The 17,979-nt window shown below is 42.8% G+C and overlaps 1 protein-coding gene across 1 annotated transcript; it reads right to left on the reverse strand.

Moving 5' to 3' along the window:
* Positions 1-726: 726 nt before the first annotated feature.
* Positions 727-16,235, reverse strand: LOC135812863 (uncharacterized). The gene is made up of 12 exons (XM_065326079.1): positions 16,148-16,235; positions 14,410-14,475; positions 12,078-12,113; positions 11,191-11,214; positions 10,845-11,012; positions 10,307-10,330; positions 6,218-6,379; positions 5,497-5,526; positions 4,586-4,609; positions 3,427-3,591; positions 987-1,108; positions 727-741 (listed from the first exon to the last, which is right to left on the reverse strand). Exons 2-12 carry the CDS (start codon positions 14,465-14,467, stop codon positions 727-729), a joined length of 828 nt encoding a protein of 275 aa, XP_065182151.1. The 5' UTR covers positions 14,468-14,475; positions 16,148-16,235.
* Positions 16,236-17,979: the final 1,744 nt, after the last annotated feature.

A 17,979-nucleotide genomic window follows, 5' to 3' on the forward strand; every position in this document is an offset into this window, starting at 1 on the left:
TCACATTAATTATGTATCCACCCAATGTCCAAACACAACACAGATCTGGTATTCGGACGATGATTCGGGTGCTGATACTGTTAGAAATGTATTCGTTTATTGGTCCACACTTAGTGAAATCGGCCCAGAATATGGATGCTACCCCAATGCGTCAAAGACCGTCCTTCTTGTGAAGGAGGCACGTGCGGATGAGGCCCGTTTTTGCTTACACTATGCGCGACAGGGTTGTCTGGCGCGCCAAGGCGCTTGACTCTGGAATGCGTTGGCGAGCGAGGTGCAGTCTAGTTGCCCTTATGTAATACACCTCAAACAGCCTCATCTCCGCGGAAACACCCCCTGATTTTTTTGTGGAGTAACATGGGATGATACAGAGCACACTCATCCACAAAAAGGAGGCGGTTTATGAAGAAACAAACCACCCCCAAAGGGTTGGAGCCTCCTTAAATACGAGCCCAAAGCACTGGATTAAAAGTCCTTGAGGACACTTTTATACATATTGCGGATATTCATCGCGCGTAGTGTAAACAAAAAAAAACAACAGAAACAGAATAAAAAATATTGGTGGGTGGAAATGCCAACAAATGGACGATGTGATGGCACGGGTTGCTTGTGATTACGTCGAAGTATGAAATTTAGCCCTTGAAAACTGCTGCACATTTGTAACAGGGACAAACAACACTGTCGACTGGCGTGCTTGAGAATTACAGGAAGAATTGATACCCTAGCTCACACGGCTACAAACTGTGCATAGCAATACGGGGGAAGAGAAAGCACAGGAAAGGTTATAATTATGTCCATGTGCGTTTAATCAAAGCGGTGGCTCAGCGAACGCAAACGACAACCTTGACAACGTGATCACCGGCTGGCACCCAATCCTGTTTATTAGGGCTAAAATTACCACCGCTGTATATATAACCTTGGTTTTCAAAAGTGAAAAAAGCGGTGCCAGTGGGGATGTGTTCCATTACTTCACCTAGACATGTTACTTGTGCGGTCGCAAGCCTATCAGGCAACCGCATGCCGCGTTCCAAGCAGGTTTCATTGGCAACCTTGAAGGTGACACTTATGGGCATGACGGCCACGCCGTTCAAAATGGCGCAAGTGGTATCTAAGCAAACATAAACATACACAAATACCCAATTACATGCATTCAGATACGCACATACGCACATACACACATACACACACACACACACGTAGAAACGCAAAGACACAAACAGACGCTGAAACGGACAAAGTGAACCAGAGAACAGTGGCTAATGTGCTGATGTGCTACGCAAGATCGTACGGCGATTGTGTGTTTCGTTTGTTTTGTACATGGACGTACATACGCTCTCGCTTTCTTTCTATATAAGGCAAGGTTCGCCCCTTGTAAACTGTTCTGACGATGGGTGACTGGCCCGAAACGTCAATAATATTTCGACATCATTAATAAAAGAATTGAGCGGTTGTCAGTTGACAAACCCCCTTTTATTTAAAATAGTAAATGTAGAGCCGACGGATTTACGTACTATTATAAAAACCGAGGCGAAACAGACGATAATATTTATTGAAGTAAAATAGTCTGATGATCAGCAAGCAACAGGTTCCACAAAATCTTAAGAAGCACTTCCATAGACAAGACAGGACACTAACTTACAAGAAATCGCTGAGTCGCAGATCGCATTCCACGCACAAACACAAGAACACACAGAACATGTTAGTTGCAGTTGTGAGTAATAAAAAACAGACCTAAATGCGTTCCAGTATGTATTGCATAATTTGTTTATTAAATGGACCAGTCGGGGAAGTGAACTGGCCGAAAATTTGAAACAAATTCCAGACCCACTAGGACACGAACCCGGGACATTGCTTGTCCTGAGCAATGCTCTACAATCCGATCTATGGGGACATGCTGACTGAAGCCTGGACCTGACCGAACCTTGTTTATGAAACTGGAAGCCTGCCCACTTTTACATAAATCTGAATTTATGCATGATCAATTTTTGTGACGAGAGAGCTTGGAAGCTCAGGGCCCTGCGCTATGCTTTGTTGCCTAGCTCATCGTGCATGTTGTTAGAACTGATGAAAATGCTTTTTCCTTTGATTAGCTACATCATTGTATTGCAAAAACGTTTCAATGAGATACTGAAGTAACGTCTTCTGCATAGCTATGGGACCGGCGCTGACTCTGCCGATCAAGGGCGTTCTGGAGTCGACGGGATGTCTGTCCTGACGTTTCCTGGGACCGGCGCTGACTCTGCCGATCACGAGCGTTCTTCTTCTTCTATTAGAGGTTAAGTTACACGCTGTTTGCCCTTTTTCAAAACGTGGTGCAAATCTCACGTTACGTGTAACTTTTAGAGGTTAAGTTACACGTGCGACGTGACGTGAAATTTTGCCTGGCAGGATTCGGGTTTAGTTCGCACAAATATCAAATCTTCCAACAAACTCGATAAAATTCCGGAAACTCACACAAATTCGGTCGGAATAACCAAGCGAAACTTCCAAAAACTCACGTCATGAACTTACGTGCGGTACAGTCAACTCACGTAAAACACGTCAAATTTTACGTGAGTTTTTTCACTTTTGACGTAAAAGTTCACGGACGTAAGACTTTTACGTGAAACTTAAAATCTCTATTATTATTATACTGACGGCAACTAACATCTATTCTGATTGCATTAATTTTACTCGTCTCCCTACTTCGTATTTCTTTCCAGAAAATCTCCGCATACAGCAGGGAGTCGTTTACATAATAATTATGACTCCCTGCTATACATCTACATGACTGTATATGTGTATGTACATGACTGTATATACGTTATACGTTATACGTTATAATTATTATGCTATCGGCCTACATGCGATTCCCGGGCTGGTCGACAGGTGGCCCAGCCAGCCTGCTAGTGGGATCTCGGCCTCGCACACAAATCCACACAAAATGTTACTGCACTGAATGCATTCCCACGATACACTTCGCATATATACTCATTCTCTTGATGGTACCGTACTCTTGATGGTACGGGACAGGTACGGGATAACGCCAGGCATGCATATGCATGTCGATGGCACAAACAAACAAAAATATTGTGGCCAGCTGTCTTTGCTGGTACGGTACACTGGTACGGTACAGTACAGGATAGATACGGGATAGCGCCAGGCGTTACACAAACAAACAAACAAACAAACACCAAATTAAAGCTGTGTGGACCCTGGCTAGCGCCAGACGTTACTGAAGTAACGTCTTCTGCATAGCTACGGGAATAAATGTCTCTGGAGACTGGTCTTGGCGGAGAGTACGGAGCATTTTTGACTGGATTGTTCTCATGCAATGCAGGGCATTTGTGACTGCAGGAATTTATGACATGGCCTGTGACTGGTAACAGCACGTCCAAGATATTTTCATCATAATCCTTTATTCACCACAAGAGGTAGCGAACTTACGGGTGCACATGGGCATTTCAGGCAATGTCCAGCCAGTTGTCGGATCACAGTAGGCCAGTTTGTTGGGAAGAGTTACCGTACCAGCGGTGCACACTGCTGTTGTGTAATGTCCACTGTATGCGGCTTGAAAATATGCACTCTCGAGTCTGATTTTCAGGCATTGAACTGCAGAGGTGAAGAAAAACAACAGCAGGTCTTGCCTAGGGCTCTCTAATGGCCACAGCTCATTCGATCATAGTTTGCAAACTAATCATCTCCTCCGATGCAAGCGTACCTTTACTTTTACGCTACTGGCGTACACTGGTTAGAACGCTTCCCCAAATTTCCCACATCCAACAAAGCAGTGTAAAGTAAAAAGTCAGAATGACGCGTGATGTTCATTTTTCAGTGAGAACCGGTGAAAAGGCAATCATGCCTGTGAAGTAAAATAGAAGTCAACAACAACATGGATCAAGAATTTTCTTTTTCCATTGTAACGTACAAACGAACTACCTTTTAACGTAGTTCGTTCGTACGTAAAAATCGTTTTGAGGGACATTGCCTTGGATGTACAGCGCTAAAATATCACCAACAGGTACCATTGACATATTCTTCATTCCTGTTTGCCTACGAAGACTAGCCAAACTTGCTTGGTGTTGTCAACGGGGTCAAATTCCCCCGATATAATACGTTACGGCCATGTTTCTGTAGCTGTGCTGGAACTGCTCTATTTCGCAGCCACTATTTACCATTAGCCATGTCGCCCCCCCCCTCCTCCACCCTACACAGTGGGTCCATTGTTATTAGGCATCTGCCTGTTTCTCCACTATAAAATTTATAAAATACTACTGCCATGGAGACAGAGGAACGTACATTACCGACATAATAGTGTAACAAGAAGGAGCCACTAGTGTGTGGAATCCGCGGTAGCAACATCGGCAGGGTACAGTATCGGAAAGACAGATGTTCTGGGATCGAATCCTGCTCGTGGAACAAGGGAACTAATAATTGCATGTGGTTAAGTGGAATCATGCGACACATGTGAAACCAATCTACACATACATGCATGGACATTGGTTAAATAAAAAACCTTGGTAGGAGTGTACAGTATACTAATGTTACCCTGTACGATCAATAGGTGTGTAACAATCAATAAGGGGTATAACACCCGCCTACTTACACACTGTGCTGGTACCATCGGGACCTGGGAACAAAGGAAGGACAGAAGGACAGAGCAGAGTACCAGTTACGCAGTGGAGGTGGATACAAGATTTTCACTGAACAATTAAAATTATATCAACACGGGATTATGCCACTAAGAGTCGGTAATGAATACGGGTACCGGTAGTATTGAACTGTTCCTTTGGTCCAATGCAGTACGCCCTGTAGTCTCGCGCCCAAACGGATAATTTCTACCACTGGTATATCCAATTTCTAATAGAAAACTGGGATTTCCGTTCAAGGTCGGAGTGCGTATTGTTAAGAAAAGATAGCTTCATAACATCTAAGTCATTTAGAAACCAGCAATATTTGACCATATCATGTTAGGACAAGCAGTAACATTTCCTCAGTTAAAGAAAGAGTATGATATAGCAAGAAAAACGGACAGATGGAAAGAGAGACAGAGACGCAGAAAGGACCTCGAGGCACAGATAGAAGCAGATAGAGGAAATGAGACGAACGGAACAGAAAATAGAAGGAGGCGTTAATGAAAGAGAGAGAGAGAGAGAGAGAGAGAGAGAGAGAGAGAGAGATAGAGATAGAGAGCGAGAGAGCGAGAGAGCGAGAGAGCGAGAGAGCGAGAGAGCGAGAGAGAGAGAGAGAGAGAGAGAGAGAGAGAGAGAGAGAGAGAGAGAGAGAGAGAGAGAGAGAGAGAGAGAGAGAAAGAGAGAGAGCGAGAGAGAGATAGAGAGAGAGAGATAAATAGAGAGATAGAGATAATTAGAGAGAGAGAGAGAGAGAGAGAGAGAGATGGAGAGGGAGAGAGAGACAGACAGAAAAACAAACAGACAGACAGAGACAAAAAGAGACAGACAGACAGACAGGATGACGAGAAACAGAAGAAACCTATCTTGGTATTATTAAACTTACCAACATGACGTGTCACTGCGCTGTTAATACCTGCAGATGAAGAAAAATATCCAGGATCCATTAATAAACCCTCATTCCGCGGTCTGGGGTCCGTTTTCATTCCGCGGTCTGGGGTCCAAACGGACCCCAGGGGTATGATTTTTGAAATATTTTTACTTTGCTGCATCCAGAGAGTTCTTTATGATTCCTGCTCTATATTCCTGTTCTATAATTTACTTTATGTTAATTAAACGCCAAAAGTAACTGCATCTCTCCTACTTCGTTCATGTACATACCCATGACTGGTTAGTTGTTTTCTGTACCTGATCTTGTGCCAGTGGTTGTGAGGTTTATCCACTCACCCCACCGTTAGGCGCTGCATCTGCCGCTAGGGTTTACCGGGTGTTAGCAGCCGTCGTGAGTTCCCTTTGGGAACGGACATGATAAGCAGGGAGTGTTTTCCAGCGATCTGCACCTAAGAAGCGTAATGCGTATAAGCAAGAGTACATAAACCCTTTTTTGGTTTATGTACTCTTGGTACAGGCCATAGCCGAATTCAGAGAAGATAGAAGAACACTTCTCGAACTTTCCCGGGAGTCCTGATCTTTTCGGTGAGTATTTGAGAACGTACCCTAAATCCTAATGACAGCAGCAAAAGTTCGCAACAAACAAGTTCACAACAACAGAGAGAGGTAGTTTCTGGATGTCCTCATGCCAGTAGGCTAATGGTGAAAGTACTTACTCTGGCACGCTTGTCCCTGTGGGATGGTCCAGCCATTATCGGTGCAAGTTGCCTTGTCGTACGTGACAATACTGTATCCACTATCACACATAACCTCTGCAGACGATCCTGAGCGTGTAGCCGGAAAATGGCCATTCTGGACTTCGTACAAAGCGCACGTGGCTAGAAAAGCAAAAACAATGTATATCAAACGTACTTGGTCCCAAAAGAACAAGAAATGGATATGAAGACCTAATTCCTTTGTGTGCAAATTTGATTTCTTTCGCTAGCAGGATAACACCAACACCAATTATAGCAACACAGCTCAATTGCCCTTGGCACATACTAGGCATGGGCGGATAATGCTAGCATAGACAGGTTGCCAAAGTCGCCTCCGGAGATCCGTACCCGAGATGGCCCTGGAGACCGCGGAGCTCGGAATCGATTTTTCGGGGCAAAGAGACACATGGATTGATGTGTTTGTGTGTTTTGTTTTGCTTGTGACATGACTTGCGTTTCCTTCCTTTTAGTGTATTGGTAGTTGTTTGTTGCTGCCGACTCCTAGTAGTAGTGTAGGAATAGAGTAGGACTTGTAGTAGTAGCAACGATAGTGTGGATAGTCGCATGGATCATGCTGTGACAATATCATTGTCTGAAGCGGATGATGATGCTGTAGTCAGTGCATTTTGTTGGGCAAGCCAGACGAAGGATAAAAAACACAAGGTGTTCCTGGCCATCAACTGCAATAACTTCGACCTGCTGCTTGGTTTCTTGGCATTGGCATTGGCTTTTTTGGGCTTAGACTTCGGACATTTTCTCAACGGTCTCTTTTCTGGAGCTTTCCTACACAAAGGATACGACTTGTGAGAGAAATATACCGGATATGGTTGGTCCTTGGATTTCTCCTCGTTGTGGAAATGCTTGTAGCACAAGCAAGTGTCCTTGGATGGCACCAGATCTTTTCTATTGATTCTTGTGAGCCAAATGGTTCGCACTGTCGGCTTACGAGGGATAAGAAATTTGATCTTCTTTCCTTTCACTCTCCTTGTCGAGCAACGCACGGCACAACAGTGATCATTCTGACCCATCCCCAGTTGCTACAAATAACTGTACCAAAGGGAATGAAACACACATCTAAAGGTAAAAAGGAAAAACAACCTGTCGCTCTGCCCCGAAATATCGATTCAAACATCCGTGTTCTCCAGAGCCACCTCCGGAACTGATCCCCGGAGGCGATTTTGGTAACCCTTAGCATTAAAGTGCGCGACTTGCAACGAGCATTATGCTAGCAGTATAACACTACATTTCCACAAAAGTTGCATTATACTCAAATATGGAAGTTTTGGCCATTACAAAAAAATGGACTGTTACATGCCTTGTACATAGAACTGCACAACCTGCATAGGATTGTCCAAACTAAGCCATTTTCCATGCATACTATATCGGTTTTTGCTGGCATTATGGAGCAATAGCAGCATAAAATTAGCATTATGATTATGATTTTCTAGCATTTTCCATGCCGTCTACGTAGAACTACGAAACGTGCCCCATGCTGCCCAAACTAAGCCATTTTTCCATACTTACTAGCCATTGGCGGACTATGCTCGGCCAATCGTTAAATTATGCTTTTGATTATGCCACAATTATGACAACAAATAATTATGCTGAATTATGCTGAATTATGCTCGGTTCCACTATGTGCACGCTGTACATAGAGGATTGAGAAGCCACGCATACACACACGGCCATGCCCTAAGCATAATTTTTGTCTAAACCGAAAGATTATGCCGACCGTACACTAGGCCTTGGCGGATAATGCTCGAAAAGGTGGCAGATTCTGCTTTTTTTGCACCGAAATTGGCAGAACCATACAAACCTTATGGCGGGCAATTCCTCGAATTCTGCTCCATTTCTTTATCCACATACCAAACATGCATGAAACGTACCAGAAAAAGTACCGAATTCTGCCAATTTTTCTGCCGGCATTATCCGCCAAGGCCTACCGTACACGTTGGAATCCGTATATTATGCCGGAGCATAATGTTTTGACGAAATCCCAAGATTATGCCAAATATTATGCCGGCATAATCCTCCAAGGGCTTACGATAGCGAGTCGTAACTGGGGTTACTGGGCTGGGGGCCTGGGGCGGTACAACATTTTGGGGAAATTTTTGACTGCATTTTTGAGTTTATCGGCAAGGCAGAGATGAAATTTGAAAATGTTTTCTGGTGAATCTCTGGAGAATAGCCTTCTCTAGCTTCCTATAGTTTTATTCCCGTAGCTATGCAGAAGACGTTACTTCAGTAACGTCTGGCGCTAGCCAGGGTCCACACAGCTTTAATTTAGTGTTTGTGTGTTTGTGTGTTTGTGTCACGCCTGGCGCTATCCGTATCTGACGGCAAAAAAGCATAGGATGTTATAAATTTTTCAATTCTCCTTTTTTTCAGGCATGTCCTGGGATTCGAACCCGCACTATCGCCCTACATGCATTCTCCCATACACTTCGCATTCATACTCATTCTTCCAAGTAGCTTCACGTTATTATCTTGCGTTTGAAAGCCCTATTTGAATATTGCGGGCAGCTTTATGTGGCCAGCTGTGTTTGATGGTACGGTGCGGTACGGGAGACGGTGTCGTATTACCCTCGATCGTACCTGTCCCGTACCTATCCCCTACCGTACCGTGCCATCAAAGACGGCTGGCCACAATGCATACTGTATTCAAATAGGGCTTTCAAATACAAGATCACAATGTGAAACAAGTTGGAAGAATTAGTATGTATGCGAAGTGTATCGGGGGATGCATGCAGGGCGCGCGATAGTGCGGGTTCGAATCCCAGGTTATGTCTTAAAAAAAGGATTTTTTTAAAGAATTTATAACATCCCTATGCTTTTTTTTGTCTAGGTCATCAAGGCAAAAAAGCATAGCGTAGGGCCCTGAGCTTTCAAGCTCTCTCGTTTTTACTTTTGTCAAAATTTAAAAAAGTTTTATGAAAGGTAATTTTTTCACGGACCTTTAATAAAAAAAACCATCTCCACCTTGCCGATAATCTCAAAAATGCAGTCAAAATGTGATCAGAATGACCCCGAAAAAGTTGTACCGCCCCAGCCACCTTAAAAAAACATCTTCAGGCTTTCTGACAAAGCTGTATTATGCCCCTAAGCATAATTATTGTCTAAACCGAAAGATTATGCCGACCTTACACGTTGTAATCCGTATATTATGCAGGAGCATAATTTTTGGACGAAATCCCAAGATTATGCCAAATATTATGCCGACATAATCCGCCAAGGGCTAATACTTACTACTGGTGAATTGCTGGCGTTACAGAGGAACAGCAGCATTATGACAGTTTTTCTGGCATTCCCATTAGCATTATCCCGCAAAATAACTAGCATTATCCGCCCAGGCCTAGCACATACTGCCCATCAAAGATAAGCAGAATTTAGTACGTTACTTTTTACTACCTTTGATGGTACAAAAAAACTCTACTCCTCCGTGTAGTACTCACACCAATAATGCTAAACAACGACGGCGTACTGGGTGAATTTTACTTCTAACGGCTGTCTCGCTGTCAAAAGCTTGTCAGAGATTGTGATAGTAGTGCGTGATACTGGATATTGTAACTGACATTTCAAAAACTCTAGAATGTTAAATTTTATATACTCAGATGGTTAGCCAAGGAACAATAATTATTGTAACATGGAAATTGTGGGCAGAAGTTCTGCGATCGAGTCCACCAACTAAACCATATTTTGAACAGTCAGACGTGCACAATCTAGCAGAAAACTGAGAAGGAGTACTGAGATATTCCACGGCATGAAAGTCAGTTTAGTTGGTGGATTCGATCGCATAACTTGTGCCCACAATTTTAATGTTTCAAACATTTTATACAATTTTAGTTTGGTATGTGGATTAAGCAATTGAGCAGACTTCAAAAAAGTGTCTGCCATAAGTGGTGTACGGTTCTGCCAATTTCATTCCTCTTCGAGCAGAATCTGAAAATATTTCGAGCATTATCCGCCAAAGGCCGCAGCACAACCCACCACCGAAGTCGCCACCCCGCAAAAACAGAATCATACACAGTATAATTATGCTGGTTTACTCACCGGTGTCTTCTGTTCCAGGACCAACTGCGAGAAAAGAGAAAGAAAAACCGGAAGAATTGTCCTATTACAAGCCATATCCTCGTCTGCTGCTGCAAATAACTATGTCAATCACTAATGGGTCATCACTTTGCTTGGAAGCGTTATCTCCGCGAATCTTTTGGAGTAATATGGAGTAATATGGAGTAACATTAAGTAGGTAACGCTCACTTTGGTCATGGATAACAATCCATCCATCTTTTAGCTTGTTGCTATGTCACACATTTAAAAACTGCCATGGTGAGGCTAGAACATCAGTACAGCTAGATAAACGTTTGATACTCATGCGTAGAATACAGACTGATGTCAAACATTCCATGGATCTGCCAGAACCAGACAAACACAGGTGCAACGTCTTCTTCGATTTCAGAAAAGGCTTGGTAGGCTAAGAACTAGCAGGACACAATGAAGACCACGGACTGTGGGTTTGGAATTTTCAAAGTGGAGAACTAGGCAAGCTAACAGCGCTACATGTCCGCTGAGAATTAAGGCTACTTCTTACGTTGGCAAATTAGTCCCTGTGGGATGTTCCAGCCATTGAATTCATTGGCACATTGTGCTTCCTTGTTCGGAACAGCACTGTATCCGAGGCTACACACTGGTTGTGCAGATAACTCTGCGTGTGTTGCTGGGAAAAATCCATGATCAAACTGATACACTGGGCACGAGACTAGAAATCCAAGAAAGCAATCCAAAGTTACACATGACACATGTAAATATCTAGTCGACATAAAAGCGCAAGAAGAGTAATGTCACGGTCGAAAGGGCTGCGGAAGTGTAATGTTTTCATATAAAGCAATAATAACAACATAGCCATCAAACAACAAAAGAATTCCGATTCAACTTACCCACGTACTCTCCGCCACCCGGTACTGTGTGAAAATAAGAAAGAAAGAATAATTGTATGCAAGGACATCAATTTCAATGCTTGAAGCAGTTGAAGGTCAACGCCATGGCAACCATATACAGTTTACATCCGATTCTAGTCTGAATCCTCATAACATGATAATATCTTCAGATGTCTAAAATTGACCAGTGAGTGGAAGTCCAGTAAGTCCATTTTTGTTTGTTTTGGCATCATTATGCACAAAGAACTCGCTCATTTTGAGTTGCGATATTGGCAACTTCTGAGCTTTTTGTGAAAATAAGGATGCGATTTCAGCAACTTTCACTGGTTTTGGCACGGTTGCGAAAAACAGAAGTTGCGAATTTGTTGGCATCTTTGGGAAAGGGCTAATGATAGCGGGTAGTGAACTAAAGCGGTTAGCACCAAGAAATGAGAGACTGTAGAGCTAGGGAGATGTTAACCCTACAATCAAGAGTCCATAACCCAAGAGTATGCAATTGTGATTATGGGTGCATGTGTGGCGCGCTGCCTTCATTACGTAACTTGCCTTCATCACGCTCTGAAAGCATGCATTCAAACTCTCAATTTCTCGCACGAGCCCATCCGTTTTTGCTCGATTCGTTCCAGTACCTACACAATCTCTGAATTCTGGCGCGTGAACTCCAGTTCCGTACGAAAGTTCATTTCAAACTAGAGGGAAAGTGCGGTGTTTGATTTTCCGCAGTGCGCGGACTGCAGCTGAATGATGTAATGAAGGCAGCGCGCCGCGCGGTTGGCCCATAGAAAAGAGATCACAGTTGCATACTCTTGGGTTATGGACTCTTGCTACAATAGATACTGGTAGTTCTACTTGTCACACTATTTTGGCAGTACGTTCATTGAACTTACGGGCACCATATTTCACCGAGCCGACATTGGCAGCGTCTGCACAACAACAAAAAAACAAAGAAGTAAATCTCCATGATACGTTCATTAAAGATCGTATTGGGTGTTCTGTTACTATATGTTCCTAATGTCATCTCTCGTGTCACGTTACAAGAAGAAAGTGTTGCCAATGTTGGTCAACTGGCAGATAATTGTCATTTTTAGGGTAGTTTGGAGGCGATCAAAATAGTTCCGCGATCTACAACTTCGCTTGTGACGCCTCATTTCCACACAATCAAGTTGACAGTTAAAAGTTCGGCGTGGAGACAAGAAACCTATTATCGATGAAAGTAAACTGAGCGCACTCATACCACGAGAACAATGTAAACGATATTTCTGAGGATAATCACATGAACACGACATTCAAATCCTTAAAATATTGTCCCATTGTTCTCGTGGTGAGTGTGCTCACTTTACTTTCATCGAAATCAAGTAGACACGTCTTTTTATCGATGACACGTTTTCTTTTCCTTCACTTCAGGAAAGAACAGAGAATGTTGTAAATTTGGAAAGGCATTTAACTATGTCCAATTACTTGAAGTAGAAAAGAAAAGGAAGCGCTTCATTGATAATAGGAAGTGTCGACTTGATTCTGTGGATTTGCGTCTTTGCATTCTTTTTTTTACAACAAAGTAAGCAGCAGCACTCGGCCATTGGAAATGCTGCGTTACCTTCCATTGCGCTCTGATGGCGCTCGACCGCAGAGGGCGAAGGTGGTGATGATGAAGTGAACGGAGAATGTTCTTTTTTGGCCGAAATAATTGCACCTGTCAGCGACACAGGGCGAAGCTCACCTGATACTCTTTCTCTCTTTTTCTCTCTCTCTCTCTCTCTCTCGGATCTCTCTCTCTGTTTGTAGTGGATAAAAACATCTCTGGCGTTGATTGCTTTCTTACTTCGACTTCTGCCGCGCCTTTGTTCTCGTACTCCCCTTTATGTACAATTGTTGTGCAAACCCTCCTTTAATATTGTCTGTCTCATTTTGCCCTGAGATGTTTTGATGAATGAGTGATTATGACGCTCATCATTCGCTCCCTTGTCACTGGACAGTTCTCTCCGTTTGGTTTTAGCGAATTCAAATAAAGAAAACAACAACAAACATACTGTACATGTACATGTAGGTCATGATATTCGAAACGTTGATGTTGAATTGTTCATAATTTCCTTTTTCCAAATCGGCCGGCCGAAAAATTCGCCGAAAACAAAGTTTTTAAGAACCCATCGACCTTTTCGCCAAATATGCGATTTTCGCAATGAATTCGCACTGAATTCGCCGAAATTCGCCGAAATTCGATGTGTTTCGTGTCTCTACAGCATGGAAACATAATTTCTGCGACCAATATACTGCGAAAGGTGACTGCGACTTTAACCTAGTTTAGACATTTTGGAAATCGGTGTTCAGGAAAAGACGCCTAAATCAATGGCGGTTAAGAACTCGCCGAAATTTACCAATTTCGGACCGAATACGCAGAAAATTGGTCAATAGCGTACATGTACAAAGTAAATGTAAGTGTACAATGTACATGTACGTGTGTAAATTGTATCCTGCAAGCAAGTGGTGACCTCAAGTACACCTTTGAGCCGAATTCGGTCTTTCGGACTTATAATATGGCCGAAATTGGACAATATTATTCTTTTATTCCACAATGGCGTGACGTCAATAAGGATTATTGATAAGTGTGATAAAACTGATACTAGCCAGAAACAGCTAGATGGAAATTACCCGGGGAGGCAAGAAGCAATGAATCATGGAAAACAAGTGGGGGCAATAGCAGGGGTGATCGAGATAGTTTATTACACGTTTGAGATATCAGAAACTAGGGGGAAGCGTGGAGCAGGAACTCAAAAGAAGACTGGATGCCTTGTTTCGAAAAGAATTTCTACGAGGTTGGGTTGTGATGTCGATAGGCAGTGAATTGTAGAGGGTGAGGGCACTGTTGATAGAGAAATCTCGGTGCATGTTTGTGTGTGCGTATCTGATGGAGTACCGGGTAGGTTCTGGTCTGTCGAAGTGTGCATGGTTGGTGTTGACGTTGTGTTGCAAGATGAGGTTGTTGCAGGTGTGGTGGGCAGGTTTGGTGGTGGATGTCCCATGCTAGCAGGGCTTGTTAACATTGTCTAAGCCGATCGAAAAGCCAATTTGGCGAAAAATATCGGGTCGATTTGGGAAATTCTTTTTCATAACAGTTTGCGTTAATCATAGCTATGAAGTGTACCAACTACCTTCAAGTTAGAGAAAACACTTCATGAAGATCAACCAGTACAAAGCAGCACCTGGCATCACAACGGAACGTACCTCCGGATAAGGCGCAGATGAACAACGCTAGAAGAAATCGTAGGTGCTCAGCAGCCATACTTTGTTCTGAAAGTTTAAAGAACACACAAAATACAGGTCCTCCTTCGATAGTGCATGGAGATAATTTTCAGGCAATCAAAAGAAAGCACCTTCGACATTTATCTACAGGACTTTTTAATGATACAAGAAGCATGGATTCATACCTTCATGACGTACCCTCAATACAGCTTAAATTATCCGCACTTTCCAATTAGAATGGACTCGGATAGAGAGCCAAAGACACATTTGTAGCAAAGAAAAGGGCCAATGAAGTAAGAGTTACGCTAACTACTGCTCTTTAAAAAGTGCGGTGTCACCGGTGATCTGCATGGACAATACTATCTTGTACTGAGAGTATGGCACTCCAGGAACATAAACAAAAGGACGCTAGCACGAATGCCATGTACAGTACTAACGAATCATGAAAATAAGAATTGTATACTGATCAGACTGGTGATAAAGAGGAGGACAGATATATGGCAAAGCGACGCCTTTGTCTGATCATGTGCGCGCGAAGTTCATGCCATGCGTCTTGCGTGGCGGTGGCACATACATTGCCTCAAACTGTTCAACATTTCACCCGCCAATACCCGGAAAGTGGAAAGGCGGAAAACCCTCAATAATTTCAACATTCTATCCAAGAGTGCACGACGTCCTCACCTTGACCTCCTGCCCACTCACACTGGTCCTTGTTTCCGCTCTACTCTACTACATTCCATCATCACAACGTGGAACTCCCTGCCTACCGAGGTTAGGATATCTAAAACCCGTGGTGTATTTAGCCGGCACATTAAGTCCCATTTCCACAGGTATAGATTCCATCCTCGAGGTTTTCCCATTAATCTTTTTATCTTAATATTTTCTTCCTTTAAAAATTGCACCATATTGTACACGTATTGTACACGTATATTTCTTTTCGGAGACCCTCTTGATTTAGGCTTCGGCCTTTGGGGAATCTCTCAAAAAAATTATAATAATAAAACACATCTAGCTGACTAAAAGCAGATCTTTTTATATTTTTTACCGGTATCATACGATATATTTTTCCCAGAACTAAGATACTTTCTAATGCGTTACTGTGGTCAAGATATTTAGTTCTGTCAATGAAAACACTTCATAACTAATAGAGCGTATATACATTTACGTCGTTGAAGCGTAAACACACAGAACAAATTAGAACCGCTTGATCTGACTGCTGATCGCCATCACTCTCGTCGCTCACTTTACAGCAACTAGTATTTCAATCAGAGTTACAAAGTGCCAAAGTCAATGGCGGTCGTACATGTATGAATCCCATATTTTTGGATATGGAGATATCTCTCTCCACATACGTTACGTTTGGACAAACTACACGTGTAGTTATATTATTTAAAGGATTTCCCAAAGGCATAGCTTATCGGGGGGATCTCCTAACAGTGAAAATGATCATTGATTTATATACTAGTGAAGCGACTTGTCCACACAAATATAAGGTGAGATATCTAAGCATGTTTGAATCGACCTACACCTTTCAAGTATGTGGCTACATACAAATTCTACTTCACTCCTCTCCACATTCATGATCACTATACATGCTCACAATATACATACTGGTAATCGTTCTAATAGAAGATAGTCCGTACGTAATAGCCTCAGATCCGCGAGGAAACAACAACAACTACATTATAATATCGAGAAAAATAGAAAAATTAGAACTTGCCTTGTTCCAAGCGCTTTCCTTGCAAAGACGTGTGGACAACGAGGGAAGAAAGCAGCTGTGTCTTCGAGTCACTCTTTCTCCAGACTACTTGTTGATCATTCCTGCAATGTTGACTAGATAAGCGTGTCCAAACCGAAAGTTGTACGCCCGTGGAACCTGTTGTTTTTGGCACAATTTGTATACCACAATACAGTACTGCCCATCTCGCGCGCGTAATTTCGAAAAGCATTTCACCCCCCCCCCCCCCCCGCACACACACACCAACACCACCTTCGATACCCCAGATACGGTGAAGTACTCTATTTTTTTTCTTTTTAGTAGTAAAAGCCTCTTTTACGGGCGAAGTACTCTATTACTCTATCAGTATACGATAATAGTACCAGGCGCATTCTACAGGTTATAACCTTTCATATTTCACACATAACCATGACATTTCCCGGAGCGTACCATTGTCGCACCCCCCCCCCCCCCCCATTCCCAACCCCAATCCATGACATGATGCGTCGGTTCCCAAGTGGTTTTTCGATATGGTCATATAGAGGCGGGAATTCAAACCAGTCAACTTCGCTGTTACGGCATGTACAATAGGTAAAAGCTGAATTTTAATTTGTATTTGAAGTTTATTTATTTCCAGATTCCCTTGAGGTTGGTGGGCCTTTCGAGTTGTACGAGTTGTACTTAAGTACTTGTGCACCGTTCCACGCAACATGAATACAAGGTGAACTGTAATTTTTTTGAAGTACAATTTTTTTATTCGCGCAGCAGAAAAAACAACCAATAGAAAATCACGTGAACTGGAATGCATCGAGTACGAAGTGATTTGGCTTTTTTTAACATTTGGCATTTTTTAACAAATGTGTAAAATTTGCTTTTCTTCTGGCTGTTTCTCTGCTCCGGATGGCTGTTTCGAAACATGGGTGGTGGCAAATGAGAGCCAGTTTATCGTAGATCAACATTGACCAGAACATTTGGTGCATACAATTTAATTCCCCCTGCCACGTCGGTATAACTAGTGGTGGGTGCTTTGCCATTTGGTGTAAAATGTGTAAAATAAGCCACTGAATGGACGAGGAGGGCAGTGAATTGCTTCCGCAGGGCCTTTGGACGACGTCAGGCCGTCTTGCCATCACTAAAGACAATAATGAAGAACAGTAGGTAAAGGAATATACTCTGAGAGAACAAAAACATGGCTGCAATGCGATGCTAACTATCCAATTCTACCGTATGACACAGCCACTAATTACAAATACAAAAACACGGCTTTCGCCGCATACAATGCAGTTGACAGATTAATTTTTCATCCACTAGCAATCCTTGAAGTGATATCTATAAACTTCAGAACATTGATGACCGAATATCCTAGTTTGTGATGCCATTTTACAAATTTGTTAAAAAATGACATACCAATTATTTGAATCTTGAGAATACTATGAAAGTAGGACATGATTCAAGATACTTTCCAAAGTGGGATCATTCCCATTTTTTGAGACAATGGGCATGAAGGATAGCACTTCCACTTGCAACAGTTCATTTGGTCGTAGCTTGCCTAGAAGTGGCTGAAAAACGTCATTTTACAACCATGTTAAAAGAAGCCAAATCACCTCGTATTGCAAACAATTGTACAAAAAGATTAGCAATCCTAGATCCTGGCGATCGCCCGGGGAGTTTGCCGTCTTACCGTATGAGCACTCGAGCGCTGCCTGGAAAAACTCACTGTGAACTCGAAGAAATATTCCGCGCGAAAGCATGAAAAAATTGACAACTCACTGACGTCGGTACTCGTGCAGGACTTTGTCTTCGTCTGGTTTACAACAAACGAGTTCTTCCTCGTA

The sequence above is a fragment of the Sycon ciliatum genome, chromosome 3 (assembly GCF_964019385.1).
Source record: "Sycon ciliatum chromosome 3, ocSycCili1.1, whole genome shotgun sequence".
Lineage (NCBI taxonomy): Eukaryota > Metazoa > Porifera > Calcarea > Leucosolenida > Sycettidae > Sycon > Sycon ciliatum.

Excerpts from the sequence above, each read along its gene's own strand:
- LOC135812863 (XM_065326079.1), bottom strand. The coding sequence starts at position 14,467 with ATGGCTGCTGAGCACCTACGATTTCTTCTAGCGTTGTTCATCTGCGCC. Across the intron at positions 11,215-12,077 it reads CTCGGTGAAATATGGTGCCC|TACCGGGTGGCGGAGAGTAC; the intron begins GTAAGTTCAATG and ends ATTTTCACACAG. Across the intron at positions 10,331-10,844 it reads ACAGGGACTAATTTGCCAAC|TTGGTCCTGGAACAGAAGAC; the intron begins GTAAGAAGTAGC and ends CTTTTCTCGCAG.